Raw genomic sequence first — 24980 nt, forward strand, 5'->3', positions numbered from 1 at the left:
CCTCGGGCTTTGCTGCCCTTGGGGCAGGGGCCGTGAGACACGGCAGGAGCGGGCGGTGGCTGGGGAAGGGGCCGGGCGCTCTCCCCGGCGCCTGATGCGGCCGAGCAGGAGCGCGCAGGGCAGCGTGGAGCCGTGCTGGGAGCGGCGCTGCGGCCGGTGCGGGCTGCGGCGGGGCCGGTGCCCGGGGCAGAGCCGCTCGGGCTGGGCACGCGGCCGGGGGCGGGGCCGCGGCAGGGAGGGCGGGGCGGGGGCGGGGCCGCGGGGGCGGGCGGGGGGCGGGGGCGTTCGCGCGGGGCGGGGCCGGGGGCGCGCCCGGTGGCGGGGCGGCGGTGCTGATGGCGGCGCGGGCCGCCCCGCCGCGGTTCGGGCCGCTGCAGCTGGCGCTGGCGGCGGCGGGGACGGTGGCGGCGGCGCTGGACGTGTGCGCCGACGGGTGGGTGGCGGCGGGGTACGCGCGGGGGCGGGCAGCCCGGCTGGGCCGCGCTGGCGCTGGCGCTGCTGGCCGCCGCCTCGGTCGCCACCCAGGCCTGCAGCTGGCTCTGGCTGCGCTCCGACCCGCCCGCCCTGCGGCCCGACGTGCCCCCCGGGCTGCTCGCCGTCCTCCACGTCCTCCAGCTCGGCATCCTCTTCAGGTACAGCTTCCCCCCGGGCACCCCTGGTGCCTCGCCTCAGCCCCGCCCCCCCCCCCCCCCCCCCCCCCCCCCCCCCCCCCCGCCCCGCCCCCCCCCCCCCCCCCCCCCGCCGGGCTGCCCCCTCCCCTTGCTCCTGCGAGGAGTCAGGGCCCCGACCCACTGCGGCTGCCGCTGCCCTTGGGCATCCCGACGGCCGGGGATGCCCCCCCCGTCCGCGGGTGTTCGATGTTCGGGGGCTCCCTGGGCAGAGTGACTCGGCCCAGCCCTGGGTTGGGACCGGGGGATGTGTGGGGGGGGGGGGGCGGCCCGTGTCCCCCCAGCTCCCCACCCGCTTCCCACAGCTCCGGCCGCCTCGCCAGACCGGGGCTGGGTGTCGGAGCCCCGAAACCTCGGCTCATCCTTGGGCCTCCTGGCTGGGTGGGCAGCGCCCGGCTGGGTTGTGCCTCCGCTCCGGGGAAGGAAAGAGCCAGTTTCTGCCCAGGGCGACACTTGGTGTCACTTGAAGTTCGAGAAGTCAGCCTGACACTTGAACTTCAGCCGGCGTGGGGCATCGCGTGGGGCTGCGGGGCCTGGCTCGGGCAGCAGCGATCTGAGCAGGGATGGGAGCGTTTGAAGTTGTCCTGCCAGGGCAGCCTGGGGGCTGCGGGGGGGCTGCGGTGCCACCCAGCCCCTCCCCCACCACCGGGTCCCCACACAGGTGCCTCCACGCTCTGAAGGTGGGCTGGAAGGTGTGCTGGGAGAAGGCGGAGGAGGAGGAGGAGCAGAGCCGCATGGCCTTCCTCTCCCACGACATCAGCATGCTGCGCCTCTTTGAGACTTTCCTGGAGAACACCCCACAGCTCATCCTGCTCCTCTATGTGATCCTGCGGACAAACAAGGCAGAGCCCTCCCAGGGTGAGGGGGCTGGGGCAGGGGGCTGGAGGGCACGGGCTGGAGGTCAGAGCAGGTTGGATGGGACAGACCAGACGGGCTGTCTGGGGGCTGCAGGACCCAGCAGGACACTGTTCGTCTGTCCTTGCTTGAGGTTCCCATGTCACTCCTTCCCTTGATATGACATGTAGGAGAGCAGACACCTGTCCTGTCCTCACAGCATCACAGGCTGGCCGGGGCTGGAAGGGACCTGGGGAGGTCACGCAGCCCGACCCCTGCTGGAGCAGGCTCCCTAGAGTGGTTGGAGTTGCATCCAGGTGGGTTTTGAATGTCCCCAGAGAGGGAGACTCCACAACCTCTCTGGGCAGCCTGTTCCAACGCTCTGCCACGCTCAAGGTAAAGAAGTTCTTCCTCATATTCAGAGGGAACTTCTTGTGTTTCCGTTTGTGCCTGTTGCCCCTTGTTCTGTCTCTGGACACTACAGAAAAGAGCCTGGCCCCGTCCCCTTAACACTCGCCCATCAGGTATCTGTATGTGTTTGTAAGAGCCCCTCTCGGTCTTCCCTTCTCCAGGATGAACAGGCCGAGCCCCCTCGCCTTTTCCCGTGAGCGAAATGCTCCTGTCCCCTCATCGTCTTCGTAATCGCATGCCCCAGTGGACTGTGCTGGGCTTGGGGTGGGAGGGTTGGAGCTGGGGGACCTCTGTGCCACTTGGTCCTGTCACCTCTTCCCCATCCCTTGGGCAAGGCCAGGCACCAGCCTCCTCCTCAGGGAGCGCGGAAGGTGGGGGGAGAGACGTAGGTGCTGAGGCTCTGACCCCCCACAGCAGCTGCTTTGCGAGGTGGTGGGAAGCTCGTTTTAGCAGTGCTGGGCGGGGGGAGGTTTAAGCTGAGCTGGGCCCCCTCAATCTGCCCTCAGCATCTCCACCACTGTGTTTGCAGGACTGGGGATCTGCACCGCCTTCCTGTGTGTGACCTGGTCTCTACTGGACTACCACCAGTCCCTGCGCTCCTTCTTGCGGGACAAGTACGAGCTGAGCCTGGGCTCCTCCGTTGTCTACTTCCTGTGGAACTTCTTCCTCATCTGCCCCCGCATCCTGGTGGTCACCCTCTTTGCCCTGCTCTTGCCCTATGGCGTGGCTGTCCACTTCTCGCTCGTGTGGCTGGTGATGTTCATCTGGGTCAGCCTGCAGGGCACAGACTTCATGGAGTCGCCGGGTCCCGAGCAGCTCTACCGAGCCATGGTGGCCGTGATCCTCTACTTCAGCTGGTTCAACGTGGCGCAGGGGAGGACGCTGTACCGCAGCATCATCTATCACGGCTTCATACTGGTGGACAGCACGCTGCTGGCCCTGTCCTGGCTCTGGTGCCACTCCCCCTCTGACGAGCACTCGTTCCTCATCCCAGTGGTCTCTGCTGCCCTGCCCTGCTACTTGCTGGGGCTGGCGCTGAGGGTCACCTACTACAGGTGGCTGCACCCCAACAGGCAGGCGTGGCAAGAAGGTGGCTGCGATGAGGTGGATGCCCACGGGAGGGGTGATGGGCCGGAGTTTCGCTCGCTCTCGGTACCAGGCCTGGTGAACAGGCGGATGTGGTGGCTGGCCCAGACCCAGCTCCCCCTCTCCCCGGGGGGCAGGGCAGCGCTTGCTGAATGGGGCTGCTGCCACCGAGTCTGATGTCTGAGGCCGGCTCCTCCAGAGTGACCTGCCAGGGAGGCAGACGTTGGTCCTGCTCCTGGTCCTGACCCCCCGGGCTGTTGTTCTGGGCGGTGGAGGGACCTGGCAGAAACCAAGGGTAACGTGCAAGCACCCAGCAGGTCACAGGGCTCCCGTGGCTGTGCCCTTCGGGAGAGCCACAGTGTTTGTGGGGGGGTCCACCACATTGTGGCTGCCCTGCCATGCCAGCTTCTTTTGTTATTTATTATTAGCTTTTTCCAAAAAGAAAAACTCACCCAAAAAAGAGCAATGTTTTTTTTTCTGTCTGTGGCCTCTCCTGTGCCTGCTGCCACTGTTGCTGCCCAGGCAGGTGGGTGCTGGTGGGGGAAGAGCTTGTTCCCCCCCTTGGAAGCAGCGATCTGAGTTTTCCGTTTCCAGCCAGGATTTTCCTTCTCCTTTGATTTTTGCTCTTAAGGTCAAAGATCACCTGTTAGGACTATGTTCAGGGAGGGCGTTCCCGTGGGAGAACTGCGCTGGGAGAACGCGGGCAGAGCGGTGGCGTGTCACCACCCTGGGGAGGGTGCTGTGGGATGGTGCAGGGTCAGGGCAGGTGGGGGCTTTGCCCCTTCAAGAGCAACAGGGAGGTTGGTCCCAGTGTGGATTCTCTTCGGGCAGGAACGAGGGATGTTGCTTCTGGCATTTGCCAGGTCCCTTCCTGCCTTTCCCCTCTGCCACACCCTGGGCAGCGGCTCCCGAAGCCCCCGAGGCCATCACGGGGGCCAGGGACTGACCGCAGAGGTGTCAGAGAACAGGCTGAAGCAGCGACTATAGAAAATAGACTTTATTTTTTTTTTTCTCCAGTTCATAGGACAGTTCCCATTACAGACCATGAACAGGCAGAGGCTGCGTGGTGCCCAGGACCCCTCTCCCACTGCCAGGGCTCCACAGGTCCTGCTGCTTTCCTGAGCGCCAGCACAGACCTCTTCCCCCAGGGCTCCCGCGGGCAGCACGCGCCGGTGGATCTGGGGGTTTTTAAACCCTCTGCAGTGGAGCTGGAGGGGAGGCCGGCAGCACCCAGGTGGGCTCAGCCTCAGCCCCCCGGGCCAGCGGGCTGGCTGGCATTCAGGCATTCGGGTTTGTCACCAGTTCAGCTACAGCCAGGTCAGGGGTAACGGGAAAACAGAGACAGAAGAAAAATCAATGCTTGGATAAAGATGTTGTTCCCACCACATGAGAGACAGGAAAAGTCTTAAATTCAGCCAGCAGAAGAAAAAATAAAATAGCCAGGTCAACCTTTATTAAACATAAAACACAGAAATGTACCATCAACCTCCTATTATAAAAGTACTTTACATACATTCAAGCAAACATAGTATAAATATCAGTATGAAATGTCACTGGCTGCGAGAGTTCCACACTCAGCTAGAATTTTTCCGACATCTTAAAATTTCCTTAAAACATTTTAAAGTAAACAAACACAAAGCAAAGCCAGTCAGCGGCAGGGCTGCTTGGTACCTTGGGTCCAGCACTCGCTGCGAGTGCCTGGGCAAAACACGTCCCACCTCCCAGCGCGGGCCAGCCTGGCTCTCCCGCCAGCTCCCTCTGGATGCTGGGCAAGCGGAGGGGCCGCTCAGCCGCGCCGGATGGCAGGAGGTTAAGGCACAGGTTTTGATCCCAAAGCTCAGCCAGCCGCAGTACCAGATGTGCTCCAAATGGGCTGCTTCACCAGCTGGGACATATCCCAAGCCTGCTGACAGGAGACTTTTGGATGCACTGGGGACCCGCAGAGAGACGGTCAGGATCCAGCACAGGCTCTTCTGTGATTGCGCCCGAGTCCTGATCTGGCAACATTTCACACTCTGGGAGCGATGGGGCTGCTTCTCGGCCTGGCTCATGTCCTACCAGATCTGCTCGGCTGATGCAGTAGTGATGCTTCACAGGGACCACAGATGAACTGGTCTCTTTATGGACCCAGCAGGAGCCCTACAGCATCTCTCCCTGCTCTGCATGGGCCCACGCTGCTGTGGAACATCAGCACACACCTACACGCGCTGCACCGGCTGCGTGGGATCCCCCACTAACACAGCCGAGCTCTCTGCCTTGCGTGTGCAGCACGTGGGAGGGCAGCCCCTGTAGGCTCCTGCTTCTCTTCAACCCCACAAGCACCAGGCAGCACGTCCCCAGCTCGCCCCAGGGGCTCTGCCGGGCCAGCAGCCACGAGCAGCTGAACAGAAAGCAGACCACCCCTGACTCCTGTGACCACCTTGGAGAATCTCCTCTGACTTCGTTTTTTTTCTTTTAAAAGCAAAACTGGAGCTAGGAACATGTGAAACAGACCTCCACGTCCAGTCCCTGAGCTCTGCGAGTCCGCAGCCCTTGCTCTAGGCACCTTCTTCTCCACGGTGGTGACGAGCTGGCCCAGGAACAGGCAGTCCTGGGGCACAGCTCAGCGTGTGCTGACCTGGCCCAGCAGCTCCCCCAGCACTGATGGAAATCATGCCCCGGTAATTAATGCCACAAAAGGAACGTGGCAAACATCACCTGCTTCTGCGGGCACAGCCTGAGTGGGTCAGCGTCCTCCCTGAAGTGACATGCTTTCAGACCAGTCCCCTGTGGGTCCCAGACAGGTGACACTGTGCTGGAGACCACAGATCTGGAGGGGTGTGGGTGCAGCTGCGGCGTCTGGCTCAGCAGGAGCAGCAGAGGCGGTGGGGCACAGCAGACATCTGTCCTTTGTGCAGAAACCCCAGGCACCTGCTGATGTGGTGCCGCTGGGGTACAGGGAGGAGGCAGATACCACTGAACACAGCCTGACCTGGCACAAATCCGACACCCCGTGCCAGCCCCCAGTCTCCAGCTGGCTACTTCTGGCTAGTGGTACTGCAGGTCACCAACTCCAGCCTTTTTTTCCGAGACAGTAGCAGAAAAAAATCAGCATAACCATCACTTACAAGGCCAGTGTGCTCCAGGCTGCCAAGTCACAGTGTCTTAGAAAATTAAGTCCCTCTTAACAAGGGTTTTGTTTCTAACTATGTAGTTAGGCTAATGCAAAGAAGAATACAAGAAAATTGAATCTGATTCTACTAAAAGGAACTTACTCTCACAAATGGAGTCAGGAAAGCAGAGGTGAAGGTTAATAACCATAACCCTTCTTTGTAACATTCATGAGGATTTAGTTCTCTCAGATTATTCCAACTCCAGAAGAGGACTCTGTTCACATCTGAGCAGTCTGCAATAGTGTTGTGCTGTATCTAACATTCATTGGCAGTTCTGTTTTCCTTTACAGGGAAAAATCTGTGGGATCTACAGTCTGGGTCACGGGTAGCTGAAATCCAATGATCTCCTGCTTGTTAACAGGGCTTGTGCACACATTGACTAGAAGCCACCGGGATCAACTCAGAACACCAACACCTGTACAAGGAACCATGTATCCCAGAAACATTCCCTTATCTATTTTCCAGTATTCCCATGTTGAGGAAATAACATAAGGACATTGTAATAAATTAACTGCTTTGAACACCCAGGGAAGGAGAGAGGACACGTTTCATAGCAATAGAGGTATTTTTGACATTTTCATTAGTATTTCCTATGAAAAAAACCATAGCTCTTTTTGGCTTTGCGAAACAAGGGAGGTTCAGCTCTGCCATCAGTACTTTTCTATAAAAATAAGGTTTTGTGTTTACTTGGATTCTACAACTAAGCTGAATAGAAAGGAGAAGAGTCTTACAAATACTTCTGCTGTTGTATCACACCCGGAGACTACCTGCTAGAGGAATTCAGCTGGCTTCTGTAAGTCTCTTCTTCAGACAAGCTCTAGCTCTACTGAGTCTAGAGCATCTTTATAGGACACCTTTGTACTTGGCAGGGCCTGTGCTCCTGAGGAAATGACCTGGTGTCATGTTCTACGGTACAGGTTGCATTAGATATGTTTTCTTCATCACGCTGAAAAGTGAGTCCCCAAATGTATGAGATTTCTGCCTCCCCAGCGATGGAGAGGGCTTGCAGGAGCTGCAGTCACGCCTCTGCTCCAACTTCTTACAGGAAGTCTAACTCGAGGGCTTGGTGAAGGGACACGAGGTCTGCATGATTTGTGATCCTCCAGAAAGGCATGTTGTGCTGTAACAGAAGAGCCAGGTTTATCAGAATGATTTTACAGCTAGGTCGAAGCCGTCAAGGTACACCTGTAGGGTTGTGCAACACTGGCTTTGACAGCACTGTCTGAGCACACCACGTTCAGGAAGGACCTTGGCTGGATGCACATCAGTATCTGAAGCCTATCTTATCTGCACATCTGTTTACGATGGACACTGGCACTATCAGCTGCTTTGCACGCTCCTGATGGCAAACCTCAGCACTCGGCCGTGAGCTGCTGCTTCACCCAGGAAAGCCTTTCCAGGGCTCCCAGGGAACCTGTGTAGATGCCAACCGGCACACGGCAGACAGCACGAAGCCTGCAGAGGCGATGTCCTGACAGTCATCTCTGCATTTTGCTGCCTTTAATTAGCATGGCTGAACAACCTGTTCAAGCCTGTCCAAATAAATCAAACTGTTTGCTCCTTGTTTGTAATTCAGACTAGTAGTAGATGCTGTGTATTGATCTGATCGTCACCAGCAGTTTTCCCAGCTGAGCTGGCAAGTCTAACACAGAGTTTATCACTGCTTGACAGAACCAAGTCCTGACTCCCTCTGCGCTGCTGACAAACTGCACTATCCTAACTGATAGCTGCATGCTATGATCAAGACATGCTACATCAAGAAACTGTTTTACAGGGACAATGTTATATGCAAACCTAAACAACAGTAAAACAGAAACTTGAAACCCGCAAGAGCCAGAAAACTTCCCATCTTAATGCGGTGAAAGATCTCTTGCATCTCAGGCAAACTTCCCCCTGGCTGCCCCAGCCTGAAGAGTTCAGCCCTGAAAAAGTGTCCCTGCATAAAAAGACTGCTGCAGCAACTTCCCTGTGCACCGACCACATCCCACCCCTGCAGAGTCAGAAACCCACCTGCTTAGCTGCAACCTCTTCGTCACGCCCATCTCCAATTACCACATAGGTGACTTTCTTTCCAAATCGTGACACGATCCTCTCAAAACAGCTCTCTTTACCTGCCGAAAGACAATCCCACTGTAATGAGCCTTAGGCAGAGAGTAACAAAAGCCTGAATAGGTCCCTTCTTCCCAGTACAGAAACACATCCTTGTCTTAATGGGAAGGGGCTAACACCCAGTTCAGCTGTGAGGCCAGGAGCCACCGCTGTCACACGGCCAGCTGGATGACAGCCGCCACGGGGCTGCTCAGCTGCAGAAATTGTTTCCTGTGTAAAAATCCCAGGTAACCCGTAGCAGACACCTCAGTGCCAGGTACGCAGCACAACCCCTTACCTATTTTTGTAGCACTATAAATATTTTCAATGGGAAACACTTCGCCCAATCCATACAGGAGAACTTTGGCAAGAGCGGGCACCAGCTGGGTGGTCGTGATCAGGATGTTCACACAGTTTTTTCTAAAAGAAGAAAACACATACGGTCAGTGGTGCTGAGGGCTACTCTGGGCAGCTTGCTCAGCTTTCCAAAGTGCCACATGCTTTGTTGTCCTGCTTTCAGGAGGCTTTCTAGGCCAAGACTTTTGATTTGTGATTTTTGTTTGCTTTTTGTTTTGAACCGAAACTCTCTGGCAGAAATGCAATTTTGTGAGCCCAGTCCTATTAAGGGGACCTTTCTAACAACAGATGTTGCAGCAGAAAAATCCCAAATGGTGCTCAGGAGTGGAGTTCCTGCACTCATTCGCTTTGCTTCTCGGTACTTGTAACAAACAGCAGTCCTATTACATATGGAGACTGCTGCAACACAGCACTGCGTGCAAATCTACGTGAGAGAAAGGGCTGAGAAAGCAATATATACATTTCCAGTTTCCATACCTGGACTGTATGAGTAGCAGGGACTTTAATGCCGTTTCCAGCCAGGAATCTGTTAGCACTTCTATATCGGTCCTTAGTCGCTGCAGAGCTTCCCTCTTCTGCGGGCTAAGAAGGCCTGGAAGGCAAGCAACACAAGAAGTTTTCCCAGCTGAGTTGGCAAGTCTAACACAGAGTTTATCACTCAGTTTAACAGCTGCCTGTTCTGCAATAAATAACACGGTACTGAAGGCATCTGAAAGCTGAGACTGTTTTGAGCCAACAGGAGAAACCAGCTTCCAGCGACACAGGTGACGCCAGACACCCATCTGTGACACTGACTGTGGGGAACTGGGTAGATAATTTTCTCTGTTTATTTCAAACCATTTCTCAGGATATTTGTTACTAAATGCATTTCTCTTGTACAAAGCACTCGCAGCAGTAGGTGTTGTCCGAGGTGACAGGCAGCAGGGGAAGGAACTCCTGCAATCACCCTCTCTGACCTCCTACTTCCCAAGGACCTCTTCCACTTTAACCCTTTTTAGATATCCTTTCTTTATCACTGTATTTTTTATCCCTTTTAGATACCATTTTCTCAAAGTATCCAGTTTTGAATTAAAAGCAGCCAGAAATGGAGCCCATACACTCAAACCTGCTCCCATCAGTAAATACAAAATGAAAGGAGCGCCTCAAGTCTGAACCTCTCTCCACCCAATTTCCAACCAGGACATAAACCCTCCACCTCACTCCAGCCCTGAAGTACACCAGCCCGCTGACAATGAGGCCATGGAGGGACCCACTGCGGGCTGTGCTGACAACTGCTTTACCATGTGGACAAGTCCTGAAAAACTTTGCATCCAGGTTTCCCACATGCAAAATACGGAATAATGGTCCGATCCCTACCAGAAATAAGGTTACTGCAGCATACTGAAAGGCAGACTTAACACTGATGGGATTTTTAAGGCTGATAGTCATAGTTTTGAATACCTGGTTCTTAGAAAATATGTTCAAGGAAATGTTCTATCAAGTTGTGTTTCGGGGTTTTTTTTTTTGTGTAAGGCAAATGGTACCAAAACCCACAACCCACCAGGCTGAGTCACCCTGCCAGGTGAACTGCTCCAGCAGCACCCCCCTTTCCCAGGGATGGCAATGCCAAGATTCAGACTAAACAGAAAATCTATCTACATTTGATATCTGTGGTCTGCATCGTTATTACTACTTTGGCATTGGAAGGGAAGCAAATCGAGAAGATTTTAAGTGACTTTGTGAACAGATGTCATGTCAGACTATGAGCACGATGGCCAAAAGGGTGAACGCTGTATTTCTTGACAATGGCATGATAAAAGAAAGATTTTGTGAAGACATAAGTGAAAAGATCTCCTAAGCAGCATGACAGACAAGTCATTTAGGCCTGTTCTAAGCAGACTGACAGGCAGCCTTTCATACAAAATTACAAAGGGACACTGCACCTGAATTTTCTCTTAGATACAGGATTGGACTGACCACCTCTGTCTACATGGTAACTCACAGACTGCACTGGCACGCTGTTCAGTTTTGGAAGACACACCCTCTCAAACTCCATGGAGGTTTGATCCCATTTAGCACTAGCAGAACGGTTACTTTTCATACCCAAACATTCAGGAAAGCAAAAGCCCTGAGAAAGGCCAGGGTCTGGCACCACAAACTGTTTAGTGCTCAGATAAACATCAGTGCAGATGAACACTCACCTCCGACATTAGTTTTGTATTTGTCGTAGATCTCTCGCACCCTGCGGTAGCGGAAGGCCAGTTTTCTCATCCAGTCCACTCCACCCTGGACTCCGACTGACGAGCTGTGATTCGCGTTACTTCCTGAGCCGCTGAAGCCATCCGTGGAGAAATTGTAGTTGCTATTTCAGAAAAGCAGATCTGTTACATGTGCCGTAACAGCAGAACCACTGCAGTTTTTCTGGCAGGGTTGCAGATTTCAGCTCTGGCAGCAGCTAGAAAAGCACCTCGGAGAGGAACTCTGCACAACCACCACCGCACCCCGACAGCGGAGACCAACTTCGACGGGCAACGTACTCTTGACACCCAACTACATTTGCTGCCCGTTCTGAAGTGCTGTGCTGAAATGCAAATTCAACTCCTCTTTCACACCCTCCACTATAAAACCTTCCTTTGCTCTTTTGACTGCTCCCTCCTCTGCAATACAGAGCATCCTTCCCCCTAACCCCTTTCCCATCCCGCAGTGATAAACCCCACACAGTATCTTCCAAACATAACGTCCGTTGTCTTCACAGCACAGCTGCAGCTCCCCAGGCAGATGAGCTGCTTTACCAGCAGGAAGCAGGTCCCGCTTCACCACCTTCCCCATATTATTTCTCCCTGACAGGCACTTCATAGACCTTTCCATGAGACGGTTCAGCTCATTAATTGCAAGCAGAAAACTTACCCTCACCCTGCCTGACAGTGCACAATCAGATCACAGAGGGATGCAAACCACAGGGAGACTTTTAAAGGTCAAGATCATGAAGTCTGGAGTGCTCGTTCTCCATCCATCATATCATTGAGCACACAAGCAATATTTAGCAGTGGACAATACAATTCCCATTGTAATTCCAAATGTCTTAATGTTTTGCAGGTCTTCAAAGAAATAACCACGCAGCAAACAAACAGCATTTGCCAAGTTTCATACCTTGCACAATGCTGACCTCCATCCCTCAACCCCATCTGGGTTTGAAGTCCCCACAAAAAACAGATTACATGAGCTATATACTTCATACATCCATGAGTACACCACCTTAAATCTTGGCCATTGTCATCAGATGCCACATCTTCTATGTGTACCTGGTCACACTCCTGTTTAAGAAAAAATTAAAAATAAAGTCATGCTGTTGTAATCCAGAAACATACTGAAATTTGCAGATTAAAGAAAGTGTGACACAAAACAATCCCCTCACACTTCCCAACAGCAACAAGCCATGCCATACTGCCTCTGCAAAGCTATACATAGCTTCCAACAGCTTTGTCTCCCACTCCTAGGTTTTACTTCTCAGCGCCAACAGGTCCTTGCCGAGACTGGGATTTGAATACCAGAAAAGTCTGAAAGCAGCATGTGTCCATGACATTTACAGTTGCCTGCAAAAAAGGATCTTCGACACTCACTAAACAGGTTGGACTCAAAGCTCACTCACCATCTGAAACTCTTTTTCCATTTCACAACAACAAGCCAAACAAAACCAAATATACCCCAAAACTACATTATCTGGTCAGGTATTGATATTCCATTTCATGAACAGAGCTCATGGTTAATTCTGTTACTGGAGAGCCACAGCACAAGCCCTGGAGTGAAGCATCAGCATGGTGACACTGCCAAGACTCTGGTAGTTAGTACAGCTAATTTAAGCCAGAGATAAATTGCAAATACCTTAGGACAAGAAATTATTTTTCCCCATTTCAAGAATTTCCCACTACTGCTACTAACCAACAACTACAGCAAGTATGTGTAACATACCAATGACTACCTTTCCAGCACAGGAGACTGTATTTGGTGGGGTTTTGGTGGTTTGTTTTTGTCTGGGACAGGGAGGTAACTGTCATTACCACCTTTGCAAAGTTCACAACAGCAAGCAGTCACAGCCACAAATGGAAACTTCATTTAAGTTTGTATTTGCATCAACAAAACGTTCTTGTTTTCCCACAATGTGCAGCAGTGATGCACCTACAATTCTTCTTCTATTCACAGTTCTTATTCAAAAGATTCACTGTTCTTATTCAGCCTTACTAAGCTTCAAACTAGTTCTGTAAATTCTGCCAAGTTAGGTTCATGAATCCATATTTGTGGACTCATCTCAAAGAAGAAATGAATCAGATTTGCTACTTCCTACCATTTAGTTCCAGATTCTGGCATAACTTCACGTCTTCCTGTATAGGTCGCATTACTGCCTCCACTCCTACGTGATAATTAATCAGTGCACAGCACAGGGCATTGCCGTGATTAAAGCAAAGATTTATATTCAACTTCAGTGGAAGTGGTGCACAACAGTGAGATGTATTTAATTTGGTGAAGAGTACTGCACGTGAAAGAGGATGGGAGCTGATCAGAAGTTCTTGAGGCAGGATGGGAACGGGAGAGCGGCAGAGACAGCTTGCAGGAAAGAAGGGCAGGTGCTGCGGGACCTGCAGCTGCGCAGCACGCCTGTCTCTGGAAGCGTGTCCTTCACAGCTGTTACATGGCCAGTGCAACCCTCTGAGGCACCGGCTGAGATGCACAAGTTGTTTCCTGTCCTTGACTTAGTCAAAGCCCCTGAGAACTGACACGCTCGAGGTCAGGCCACTTTGTTCTCCACATCTCTGGTCTCCATTTCAAAACAGGACCAGTGAAAGCAAAGTGTTTACCAGTTCAGAATGCAAATATAAGGCAAAGCCCACATCACTCTTGTTATCTATACAGGTTCAAGCAGAAACCCATCAGAGAGCTACGAGAGCTCATGACACTAGAAGCCTGCCGGATGCCTGTCTCAGGTAAGCGAGCACACCTCTGATGCGGCTGTGCTTAGAACCACTTAGTTCTGGCAGACTGCTATTTTTTGGCATCAAGCGGCTCTGGAGCACAACAGCCCTCACAAATGGTGCACCATCATCCCGACCAGGTAATGCAGAGTTTTGCCTTTCGAGAACGTTTGCCATGTACCTCCAAGTCATTGAAAAACAAGTGAGTATCAGCTACTTCAAAAATCATCTCCTCCATTGACAGACCTGAGCCAATCACTAGGGTTGGATCCTGGTAAAACAAAAAAAGGAAAATGTAAATTCACTGTGGTTAAAGGCAGAAGTAAATTGTGATAAATCTTTCATCAGTTACACCGCAGCTTCCACTGTATATCAAGACTGACATAATTCCACCTGCATTCAGTGGTGTGAATTACAATTGCCCTAATATTTTACATAACTCCATTAAAAAAAACAAACCACACCCACACTCTGGTAATACACTGACCCAAAATGTAACAAAACACTTCAGTACTGCACAGCAGGGACTGATACATTTTCAGAGGTAACGCAAATAAACATTCAAAAACCTTCAGTATTTTGAAGGATAAAAAATACTTTCTTTCACAATGTGCTATGACAATGACAAAAACCAGTTTGAGATTTTAAGACTTGTATTGTTGAGAGGTGTTTGTGATGTCCATATCCTAGTTCTGTATAAAGCCAAATTTAGTGTCCTTTCCCCACCCCAAACTGCCAACAACTCAAAAGTATCACCTTATACATTTAAACCAAAATATAATTTTGTATTCCTTTTCCAAAGCTCAACATTTAATTCTGCATGACAAATACGGTTCTTCTTCCACAGAAAAGACAGTATTACCTTGCCATATTTTTGAGCATAAGACCCTGTGAGAAGTGAATGGAAGATTATGATGGTCTCATCCAGGTCCCAGAGAAACACTCGCTGCACAGAGAATAAAACAGTTTAGAGCAGAAACACTCCAAGCGCTGAGCTACAATAAAGGAGCAAGCTTTAGGGTTAGCTTTGTGGTGAGTTGCAGTATGCTTTTAACAGATATGAATGACAATATCCATCTTACAGGCTGAACATATCATTAAGTTATTTCAGTTTATGCAGTGGAGTTTCTGAGTTTCTATACTGCTACAGTGTGACTACACACTCAGAGTAAGGCCTTCTTGCTCAAACTATTTCAAAAGCTTCTCTTGCTTTTATGAAGTGCTAATGAATTTTAGAGCCCTGCCAGGCTAAAAGTTTACTGTCTGTGATCTGGAGAGCACCAGGTAAATGGGCCTGGGCGTCTGTCAGACACCTTTGCTCTGATGAAAAAGTGGGACTGGCTGCCACGAGAAGTAGCAGAGCTTCAGTACAGAAGGACTTTGATAAACTTGAGACCTGGGCCAAGAGGGACTAGAAGAATGTCACTCGCTGCACATTCTGCACGTGGGGTAGAACAACCTCTCGTATCGGCCCAGGCTGGAAGGAGCTGGAGGGGACAGCGGGCACAGTATGAGCCAGCAGCACCCTCCCTGGGGTAGGACGACCTGCATGCTGAACACTGTGTGCCTCGCTGGTTGAAGGAAGGGGCTGTCTCACCCTGCTCGGCACTGGGAAGGTCACCCCAGATTACATCCCCAGTTCCAGAGGTACGTGAGGGAACTAGAGAGGGGCCAGCAAAGGGCTGTCGAGACGGTCAGTGGCCCAGAGGAGAGGCTGAGGGAGCTGTGATGGTTTATCGTAGCAAAGAGGAGACCAAGGGGGATCTAATAGCAGACCACGACTAGTTGAAAGGGAGCTGCAAAGATGGAGACAAATTCTTTTCATTAGTGGCAGAAGGAAAATTGCCATGGAAAAAGAAGGAAAAATTTGCAGCTTGGAAGAGTCCAGCTGGAGAGAGACAACCTCCTTCCCCAGGTCGATGTAGTAGTCCTGGGACAGATCACTAGACAGATCTAGAATCTCCAGCCTTGGAGGTTCTCAAGACTCAGCCAAACAAAGCCATGGTTTCGGTGCTGGGGACAGCCCTGCTCTGAGCAGGAGGAGGTACTAGACATCCAGACGTCTCCTCCGCTGACGCCACTATGATTTCAAGATGCGTGTAGGTGATGCTTGTCAAGGACCACTGAAGAACTCATTTGGGCCAGTTCTCAGACAGCATGGGTCACGGGAATTTCCCAAATAACATCTCAGCACAGGAAAGACATGGACCTCCTGGAGCTGGTCCAGAGGAGGGCCACAAAAACGATCAAAGGGATGGAACACCTCTCCTGTAAGGAAGGGCTAAAAAAGTTGGGGTTGTTCAGCCTGGAGAAGAGAAGGCGCTGGGGAGACCTTATTATGGCCTTTCAATACTTACAGGGGGCTTATACGAAAGATGGGGACAAACTTTTTAGTAGGGCCTGTTGTGACAGGACAGGGAGTAATGGTTTTAAACTAAAAAAGGCAGATTTTCACTAGATGTAGGGAAGAAATTTTTTATGATGACGGTGGTGAGACACTGCAACAGGTTGCCTATAGAGGCTGTAGATGGCCCAACCCTGGAAATGTCCAAGGTCAGGTTGGATGGGGCTCTGCACAACCTGATGTAGTTGAAGATGTCCCTGCTCACTGCAGGGGGGTTGGACTAGATGGCCTTCAAAGGTCCCTTTCAACCCAAACCATTCGATTATCTCCATGGAAATGGAAGGGGATCGAGTGAAGGAAAGAGAGGAGGACTTTTACCACCACCGCTGCTCTGCAGCGCTACCTGTAGAAAACAAGATGGCTACTTACCTCTAGCTCACTGTCCTGTGAGGAGGAGGTATCTGCTTTCCTCTTCCCCCTGTTCTTCCCAGGGATGTTTTTTCTTGCCTGCTCATCTAACTCTTTACTTGCTGTTGCTCGTGATAACGAAGGACTTGTGGATGCATCTCCTAAAAGAAAGAAATCACCCCCTCATGTCTCAAAACAAACACCAACATAAAGCTTACAGCATCTGGCCACAAACCTCCTTTGCAGAAGGTAAGATGTTATCTTGCTTTATTGATGCAGTAGTAGTTGAACCCTTATTAGAACATAAAACATGAGTTCTTTGTCCCATCATTTCAAAACAGCTGTCTCCTCAATTCAGTCCACCAGGACTGAGCTACTTAACTGCATCCTGCCTGCAGTACAAAGCCAAAGAACCTTCTACCCTAAGGTCTGAAACCCCTCAGATGTCTCACTACCCTGGAACTGCTTTACTACTCAATTAATACTTCTTGAGAGAGTACCAGAAACCCTCAGTCTGGAATGAGTGTACAAAGGAAAGCATTTCTCCCTCCCAGATTTCCTGGACTAGTGCCCTGCATCCGGCTGGGAGAGAGTTAATTTTCTTCTCAGCAGCTGGTTCGGTGTGTGCTCTGGATCTGGTGTGGGAATCACCCTGATAACACACTGAAGGTTTTGGTTGTTGCTAAGAGATGTTTATACTAAGCCATGGACTTCTGGGTTTCTGAGGCCCTGCCAGCGGGAGGGCTGGGGGGGCACAGGGAGCTGGGAGGGGGCACAGCTGGGACAGCCAGCCCCAGCTGCCCAGAGGGATATGCCAGACCACAGAACGCCATGCCCAGTGTACAAACTGGGGGAAGAAGGAGGAAGGTGGGGGATGCTTGCAGTGACGGTGTTTGTTTTCCTAAGTAACTGTTAGGCGTGACAGAGCCCTGCTTTCCCAGGGATGGCTGAACACCTGCCCAGGGGAAGCAGTGAATTAATTCCTTGTTTTGCTTTGCTTGTGTGCGTGGCTCTTACTTTACTTATTAAACTGTCTTTATCTCAACCCACGAGCTTCCTCGCTTTTACTCCTCCCTCATCCTGACACGGCGGGGGAGCGGGGGAGCTGTGTGGAGCTTAGTTGCTGGCGGGGGTTAAACCACAACAACTAGTCAAATGTATTTTGTGTCAAGCAACACTACACAACACATGGTGTGTCTACCTCTGCATAGGCTACTCACCCCTGTGCCACTGTAAAGCCTTACACGGTTAAACCGCCGCCAGCGCACAGTTATCTGCAGTGTGCTAATCGCACGCAAATCCGCAGCGTGCTAGCTGTGAAGCAGACTCACCTAGACTACAGGTCCATGGGCCTATCCAAGAATTAGTAAAGAACAACAGGGATGATCTGGGCCCTCGAGACAGAGACTCGGCCAAGCACTGTGGCCACGGCTGATGGGGATGTATTATAGAGCCTGTTCTGCTACTGGTAAGAACACCCTTTCCCAGGGAAAAAGGAAAGCACCACCATAAAATAAAAAAATCAGTGTTTTGATGTGCAGAATATTATGACCATGATGGGAGATACTGTCTGAACCCTTTATTAACAGTTCAGGCAGAAGAGTTAACATCCCAGATGTCTGCCTGACCAGTTCAGAAATAGGATCAGAACTGTAGTGGTAAGGCTGAGGGCACAGAAGACTTGAAAGAGCCTGAATCCAGTCTGGCTCTTGAAGACAAGACATTACAATACCTATGAAAATTAATGCAAAATGGTGAACTTGGAGAATTCTTGAGCTAAGAAAAAAGCACTGAAAACAGTAACAACTGGGCCACTCCCTGGCCCACACCTTGAAATAAAAGGTCAATTCCTTAGGTTTTCAACATCAAATGAGAACAAATTCTCATGGGTAAATCTGCTGTTGCTCACATCAGCTAGAGGGCAACTGCTTCCTGAAAGAGGGAAAGTGCTTGAAGCACCATGCTTCTTGATTTACAGCATCACAGTGCGGCGTTTGTCATCCCCGTCTGCAGCATCCATAAGGTAAAGGTGAGAAAGGTCTGGAACTTCACCGAGTTAAGGACTCTTGATTTGTATGCTTTGCTCGCTGGCAGCCACCCATCCCTGCTTTCAGGCTTCTGGAACAAGTCTGAGGAGCTGGCAGAGCCCAGGAACTACTGCTGGACATGGGGAAGACGGAGAAGGCAAAGTGCTGCAAGGCAATCACTCGCCACCTCCCACAAGCAGGCCGATGCCCAGCCAACGTCCAAGCAAGAGCAACCCTGGAAGCTAAACACTTGCTTCAGTTTTTACTGCTAAACATGACAGTATATGGTATGGGAAATCCCATTAGTCAGCTCAGGTCAGCTGTCCCAACTGTGTCACCTTCCAAGGTTCTTGGACAAGAACAGAAGCTGGCTGCAGGGGGTGTGGAGGGGAGAAAGCCTCAACACTGTACAAGCATCCTTCAGCAGCAGCCAAAACGCTCCTGTGTTATCAACACTGCTTTAGCCGTGAATCCAAAACAGCACCAGCAGACTTGCTATGAAGAAAGTTAACTCCATCCTGGATAGACCCAGGGCACCAACAAAAATGAAGACAATCTATATTTTTTTTTCTTCCAGTCTACCAAGTTACAACAGGCAGCAGATTTTGATTTAAAACTGTTCAACAATGCGATAAGAATTTCGTAACTTCTTGTGTAAGACACTGGAAGAAACACTACGTCTTTGCTCTTGTCCTTGTTAAGTATAGAAAACTGTATTTTTGGTAAGGAAATTTTAGTCAACACCACTGCAAATGGTACATTACATGGCATTAGTGGAAAAGGCCAGCTAAAGTTGTGACTTCTCTAGAACAGTCAATTAAACCTTTTCAATCCACTTTCTACATTTCTTCTCTTACCAGCAAAAATCTTCTCCCTCGACAAGCGCCAGGTAATTTACTGCTATCCAGAAGCAGATCTACTCACATGCAAAGCACAGCAGAAGAGCTGTCATTTCAAAAAATGGTTTACATGAAGATGCAGAAGAAAGGACAGGATGTACTCCTGGGCACATCGAGGACCAACTCATCGAGAGGTGATGGCTGAACTACAGCTCTTGAAAACGCCTGAGTAGTGTCCGGAGGGTTCCCATAACTGGGACCGGCAGCTATGTCGTGGCTATCAGGTAATCTGAATATCTAGCTGCGGGAGGGAAAGAGCTAGCAGGAGCTATTGAGACTGGATAGCCCAGGTGAACACCCAGCCCTAGCATGACAGAATCTACAGTCCCCAAGGAGCTGCTGTTGGCAACTCTTCAAGTCACCCCTGGAACCCCCTCTCCCTAGGGCATTCAAAGAACGTGGTAGGTGTCCACTGAATCGCAGCAGTGTAAGACTTCCAGCAGGTCAGTCTGGCTGCCCACCGTAATACTCCGCACACCAGCGAGACCAGCCTGACGGTGGAAGGCAAACGTCCCGTCCAGGCCCACACGCAAAGGTGCTGAAATCACCTTCTGGAAAAAAGTTTTCCCCATGTCTGCACACCGCAGTGTTTATCAAAGGTATTTGGCAGCCCCCCTGTTCAAGATCCAGTCGTTACCGGAGGAATGCCTCTGCACCGTCCGCGTAGGCACCATGGCATTTGGTTTTTCGGTTGGATACGTAGTTGTTGCTAACGCAGAACTCTCCGTGCTGCTGTCCGACGGCGTTACGACTCCAAAGCCAGAACTCGGGTAACACGTCTGGTACTGACTTTGGCCCAGGATTGTGTATGTAGGATATTCCTGTTAGAGGAAAGGATTTGTTATGACAGGGCACTTCAGGAAACAATATTACATGACTGGTCGTGGGATCAGGAGCACAAGCGGCGTCTTCTTCTGTCCTGCCAGTTACAGGGAACGATGGAGCATGTCATCGACAGATCATACAGATCAATACCTGAACCAAGGCCTGGTGTCAAAGGCTACATTTCGTGATTTCTGATCATGGCTCAGCAGCATTTATACAGCACCAGGCCTGCTGGCGACAGATGGGTTCACCTGTCCCTCAAAGATGGGAAAGGACGCTAGGGTTTGGGCCCCGCACGGGCAGAGGGACGCAGAGGGGCTGGAGCGTGTCCAGAGCCGGGCAGGGGGCTGGGGGGGGTCGGCCTGGAGAGGAGGGGGCTCGGGGGGCCCTGATCGCTCCCTACAGCTCCCGGACAGGAGGGTGTAGGCAGGGGGGTCGGTCTCCTCCCAGCCGACAAGCGACAGGACAAGGGGAAAGGGGCTCAGGCTGCGCCGGGGGGTCAGATCGGGTGTTGGGAAACATTTCTTCACCGAGGGGGCGGCCAGGCACTGGCACAGGCTGCCCAGGGAGCTGGGGGGGTCACCGTCCCCGGGGGTGGTGAAAAGCCACGTAGATGCGGTGCCTGGGGACATGGGTCAGTGGTGGGCTCGGCAGTGCTGGGGCAACGGCTGGACTTGATCTCAAAGGCCTTTTCCAACCTAAAGTGTTCTGTGATTCTATATTAAGATGACTTTTATGCTAGAATATGCCTGTCAAAGAGAAATCCCAGCACAAGCACAGTCTGACTTTATGCTATTTCCTTCTGTCTGTGTAAGACACCTTCCAAAAGGGCTGGGATCTGACCTCCCAACAGTCCCGCACACGGGCAGGTTCTGCAGACTGGAGGCCAGCAATCACGGGGCTGCCACTCTGTCTCCAGTTTCTTCAAAAAAATAATTCATTATGAATAATGTGACAGCAACAGGGGAGTATCAAGTGGATGCCAAAGCCACCCTGTGCTCTGGAATTTGTGGTTTTGTCTTGTGTTTTATTTTCTGAGAGCAGATGTACTGACAGCAACAGAAAGTCATCTTGGCACTGGCTGAGGGTGCAACGCCAGCCACAAGAGCTACAGATAAACTGCCTTTACTCATGTCCTGACTTCAGCAAGCAACTATTTTGCATGCTGTGATGAAAGGTATCCATTTATGAAGACTATTTACTCATTTAGGAGATCACTGAGCACCTGAAGCTGTGCTTGAGGATTTTAATTTCTGCTACAGATAGTAAAGAAAGCAGCCATCCCAAATGTCATGTCACACTCTTCTAGCACACAGTGCACTCCTTGGTTCCCTCAAAGAGCAGTGGACTTGTGAACCAGGCACCCTGCTCTGCACTACCGAAAGAAAAATCTTTTTTTTTCCCCCCTTACAGCTCCAAGCAATTTTATGTTAATGAAAGAAACTTAAAAACCAACAGCACAAGCATACAAGAATTTTTGTGCATCCATTGCATTTTCCACACTTCCTATATTCTCTTTCTGCAGAGTTGTGACATTGAAGGGCTCCTTTGCATATCTAAATACTCAGAATGGCAGTTAACACTGACAGTGCTATGCATTACCTGCAGCAGGTCGCAGTCAGGAGGAAGGGCTCTATGCTAGCTGCAGGGATTTTTTCCTTTGTTCTATTCTAGCACCATCAGAATGCATCCCCTACTGTACTGTTGTGGGGTTTTAGTTTGTTTTGTGTTCAACCTATTTTCCTTTCCTTGCTGAGGGAGAACAAAAGCATTGAAATAACATCCACCTATAATCCTCCCTGTAGGTTTGGTTCTCAAAATAGTTTTCTTCTCCACTGTCTCTCTTGCAGAGATCTCAGTACCCTGTTTAAGATCCACCTTCCACACAATCAGCAGACAAGGAAACTGCTTTGAACATACGAAGTGAGTTTGTTGCAAAGGCCAAAGGGAAAAGCTTTATGGTTAAAGAGACAGAAAGAGTAATTTTGCTGACCTGGAGTTCCATACCAAGCCCTATAACTCTAGTACCCATTGTGCTCCATTTGAAGCAATGCAAATATTTGCCCTGCCTTTGTTAGTTTTGAGTAACATGTTAAACAAAGGTGAAGGAGATGCTGCACATAAATATAGCAAGGAAGTTTTACCTGTGAGATGCTGGCTACTGCTGATGTGGAAATATTGACAACAGTTGAGGATGTAGAGACTGGACTGGCATTGGTAGTTGATGCTGTAAAATTAAGAATTACTGCATTAAATGCTTCTAAAAAATCACAAAAGACAAGACAAATCCAGGTTGTGAGAAAAGTACTTACTAGGCTTATGTGCAAACATTTGTGCTTCCAGTACCAGTCTGCTTGTAACAGCCAAAAAAAGAGCTGGAGCATATTTTCAAACCAATTACGTTTCATCTGGGATTACAGGGAAGGAGAGCTAGCGTATCTTTAAAAACAGTACTATCAAAATGTTTCAGAAACCTTTTCCCTCCATGCCTGCTAAGCAACTGGAGTATAATTACAATGGCTTCACATCTTTACTAAGAGTTTTGAGAAGACAACAATCATATTCTGATGTTCAATCAAGTAGTAGTTGAAAATTAATCAGAACACATCAGTAAAATGTGTTAGGAAATAAATGTGTTTAAATAGCTCTGATAAAATTCTCTCTGCGTTGGACTTAGCATATTTAGTCTAACTAGATTAAAAAAATTAAGGAAACAGTAAAAATATTTCAAATAGTATAAGAAGGGTGCTTCCTAATGGAGAAAGCGAACGTATCTCCCCATATCCCTGTGAGACTACAACTGTTTCTTGGATGAGACTTTCTGAAATAATTTGTCAACAGCTTGTAGGACAAATTCTTAAGAGACATGTGGTTGTTAGTGTGATTTTTAAGATGTTTAATAGCCTCCATGTCACTGCATTCAGTTCCTCCAAAACACAGAAGAGGCTGCTAGAGCACTGTCTGGGAACACCAGTCATTTAGCAGATTTTGTGGTTTTACAGCCCCAGGGCTACTCCATTAAGCATTACTCCACACCAGGTTTTGGGACCCTCAAAGATTAGTGAAAACAAATAATGAAATTGGCATGAACAAAATCAGGATGTACTAAACCAGGTGCCAGCAAGAAATACTATTTTTGCTAAACCTTCTGTCTCTGCACACAAATAAAACCAAAAAGCACTTTTCGATGCTTATGAAAAGACCTGGAGAAACCCACAGTATCGCCTGCTTCACCATCACTCTGAGAAAAGCCCTCACTTTCTGCAAACAACACCCACGCAGAATTCATCCCAAGACCGAAAGAGTCAAGCTTCTGAAGGCTTCAGTCTTTCTACCCCAGGGCAACAGACCCCACCATGAACTCTTCATCAATGTAGCACAGATACTACCTGGTGAAAGCTCCTGGAAAGAAGAATGGATCCAAAATATGCCTCAAAAAAGATGAAACCTGAAAGAAATGTATCTTCAAAGAGGTGCAGAAATACACAGTATTTACAAGAGGTGAGAAATGTGAAGGGTGACATCTCTGCGGAAGCAGAAACCAAGGTCAGTAATTAGCCCCTGGGAAGCCCCTCATAGATCAGAGCAGCCGTGTTCAAAAACAGATAGGAGAGAATTTGGGGGGAGAACACAGAAAAGGGAGAAAAGGCTGTACTGAACAGCAACAATGGTAGTGAAGATATTCAAGTACCTACTGTAGCTACACAGCTACTAGAAGCACAACTGTGAGAATAAGGTACCCGTGACAGATAGTCCTCATAAGCAACTGCTGGAGAGCAGGGGCCGGGGCTAGTTTTCCAACTAAAACTTCTTCCAACAATACATGTTACGGAAACAATCAAGGCTGTTATTACCTGAAGAAAACGTCACTTCCTAGGGCACTCTGAAGAGCAGCTCTCCAGAAAAGATCCTCACTAACACAGAACAAACCTGCCGTGAAGCTGGAGGAGATAAACTGTCTATAAAACAGATTATTCTATCACCTCTCTCAAGATTATCATGGAGAGCAAACAGAAAGTGATTCTCACCTGCAGTGCTCTGAAGAGGCTGCTTCTCCACTGAGATAGATAACAGAAGGTAAGAAATCATAGAAAAAAAGATTCCAAGTGCTGGGATTCTGGTAAGAACACAGATGCCCTCACGTGAACTTCATTGTTTATCTTGACTCTGGTGTCCTTCCAACATTTTTTTAATTATCCTTTATCTAGTCAAAGTTATACATCAGATTTTTACAAATGGCTCCCACTACACAGATTAACCATTTCTTCCTGCACTGTGGGTCAGTTCCTTTCACCTGTGAATGGGCCAAAACCACACAAAAATGTTTGGCATGGATGTGCCAGAGGGGACCACTTCATGGTCTCGGGTTTAAAAGATCAGCAAACAAGTACGGCTTTGAAGTTGCCATGACTCTTTTTCTCTTCTCTCTTTCTCCCCCACTTCCAGACCTCATCCTCAGATCTTACATCCCTACCTCCCCTGCCTTATTCATCCCACTCGGCTTGGCTTCAGTCTTTTTCAAAGATGTTTCAACCTCCTTTATGTGATGGGAAGAAATTGCAATTAATGCATTTTATGTTTCACTTGGCTGCTTTGCTCTCTCGGGGAAGAGGGGATGCTCTGAGCTGACAAAAGGAAAAAGGTTTCACCATGATGACAGTCAGGCTCTGGAACTGGCAAAATCTCCATCCTTGGAGATTTTTGAGACCCAACTGGATAAAGCCCTAAGCAACCTGGTTCTGAATTGTGTTAACTCTTCTTTGAGCAGGAGGCTGAACTAAAGATCTCCCAAAATCCCTGAATTATTCTATGAAAATATGACACAAGAAATAGGTTAAGAATTCCTGAAATGTTTTTTAAAACCTACAGAGAAAGAGACAATTTTTCACAATTTATTACCCGAACACAAATGGCAAAAATCCTGCCTAAATATAT

At 49.8% G+C, this 24980-nt stretch overlaps 2 protein-coding genes across 11 annotated transcripts in view; one reads left to right on the top strand and one right to left on the bottom strand.

Annotated features, from left to right (window-relative positions):
* The first annotated feature begins 335 nt into the window (after nucleotides 1–335).
* Nucleotides 336–3445, top strand: XKR8 (XK related 8). The gene is given in 4 exon segments (XM_040588734.1): nucleotides 336–458; nucleotides 460–632; nucleotides 1330–1526; nucleotides 2443–3445. Coding segments are annotated over 4 exon segments (1227 nt in total). The 3' UTR covers nucleotides 3177–3445.
* A 985-nt stretch (nucleotides 3446–4430) lies between these two features.
* Nucleotides 4431–24980, bottom strand: part of EYA3 (EYA transcriptional coactivator and phosphatase 3) — a 60126-nt gene continuing 39576 nt past the window's right edge. For 5 of the 10 annotated variants that reach the window (XM_040588358.1, XM_040588362.1, XM_040588357.1 and 2 more), the window contains 11 exons: nucleotides 22190–22272; nucleotides 19858–20041; nucleotides 16316–16455; nucleotides 14405–14488; nucleotides 13724–13813; nucleotides 11726–11889; nucleotides 10777–10937; nucleotides 9074–9188; nucleotides 8538–8659; nucleotides 8162–8262; nucleotides 4431–7271 (listed from right to left, as the gene is read on the bottom strand). In XM_040588358.1, coding sequence (XP_040444292.1) covers nucleotides 7191–7271; nucleotides 8162–8262; nucleotides 8538–8659; nucleotides 9074–9188; nucleotides 10777–10937; nucleotides 11726–11889; nucleotides 13724–13813; nucleotides 14405–14488; nucleotides 16316–16455; nucleotides 19858–20041; nucleotides 22190–22272 — 1325 coding nt within the window. In that variant the 3' untranslated portion in view covers nucleotides 4431–7190. The remainder of the gene's footprint in view (nucleotides 7272–8161; nucleotides 8263–8537; nucleotides 8660–9073; nucleotides 9189–10776; nucleotides 10938–11725; nucleotides 11890–13723; nucleotides 13814–14404; nucleotides 14489–16315; nucleotides 16456–19857; nucleotides 20042–22189; nucleotides 22273–24980) is intronic. The other 5 variants (XM_040588366.1, XM_040588361.1, XM_040588365.1 and 2 more) reach the window with 2 other exon arrangements.

The sequence above is a fragment of the Falco naumanni genome, chromosome 3, assembly GCF_017639655.2.
Source record: "Falco naumanni isolate bFalNau1 chromosome 3, bFalNau1.pat, whole genome shotgun sequence".
NCBI lineage: Eukaryota > Metazoa > Chordata > Aves > Falconiformes > Falconidae > Falco > Falco naumanni.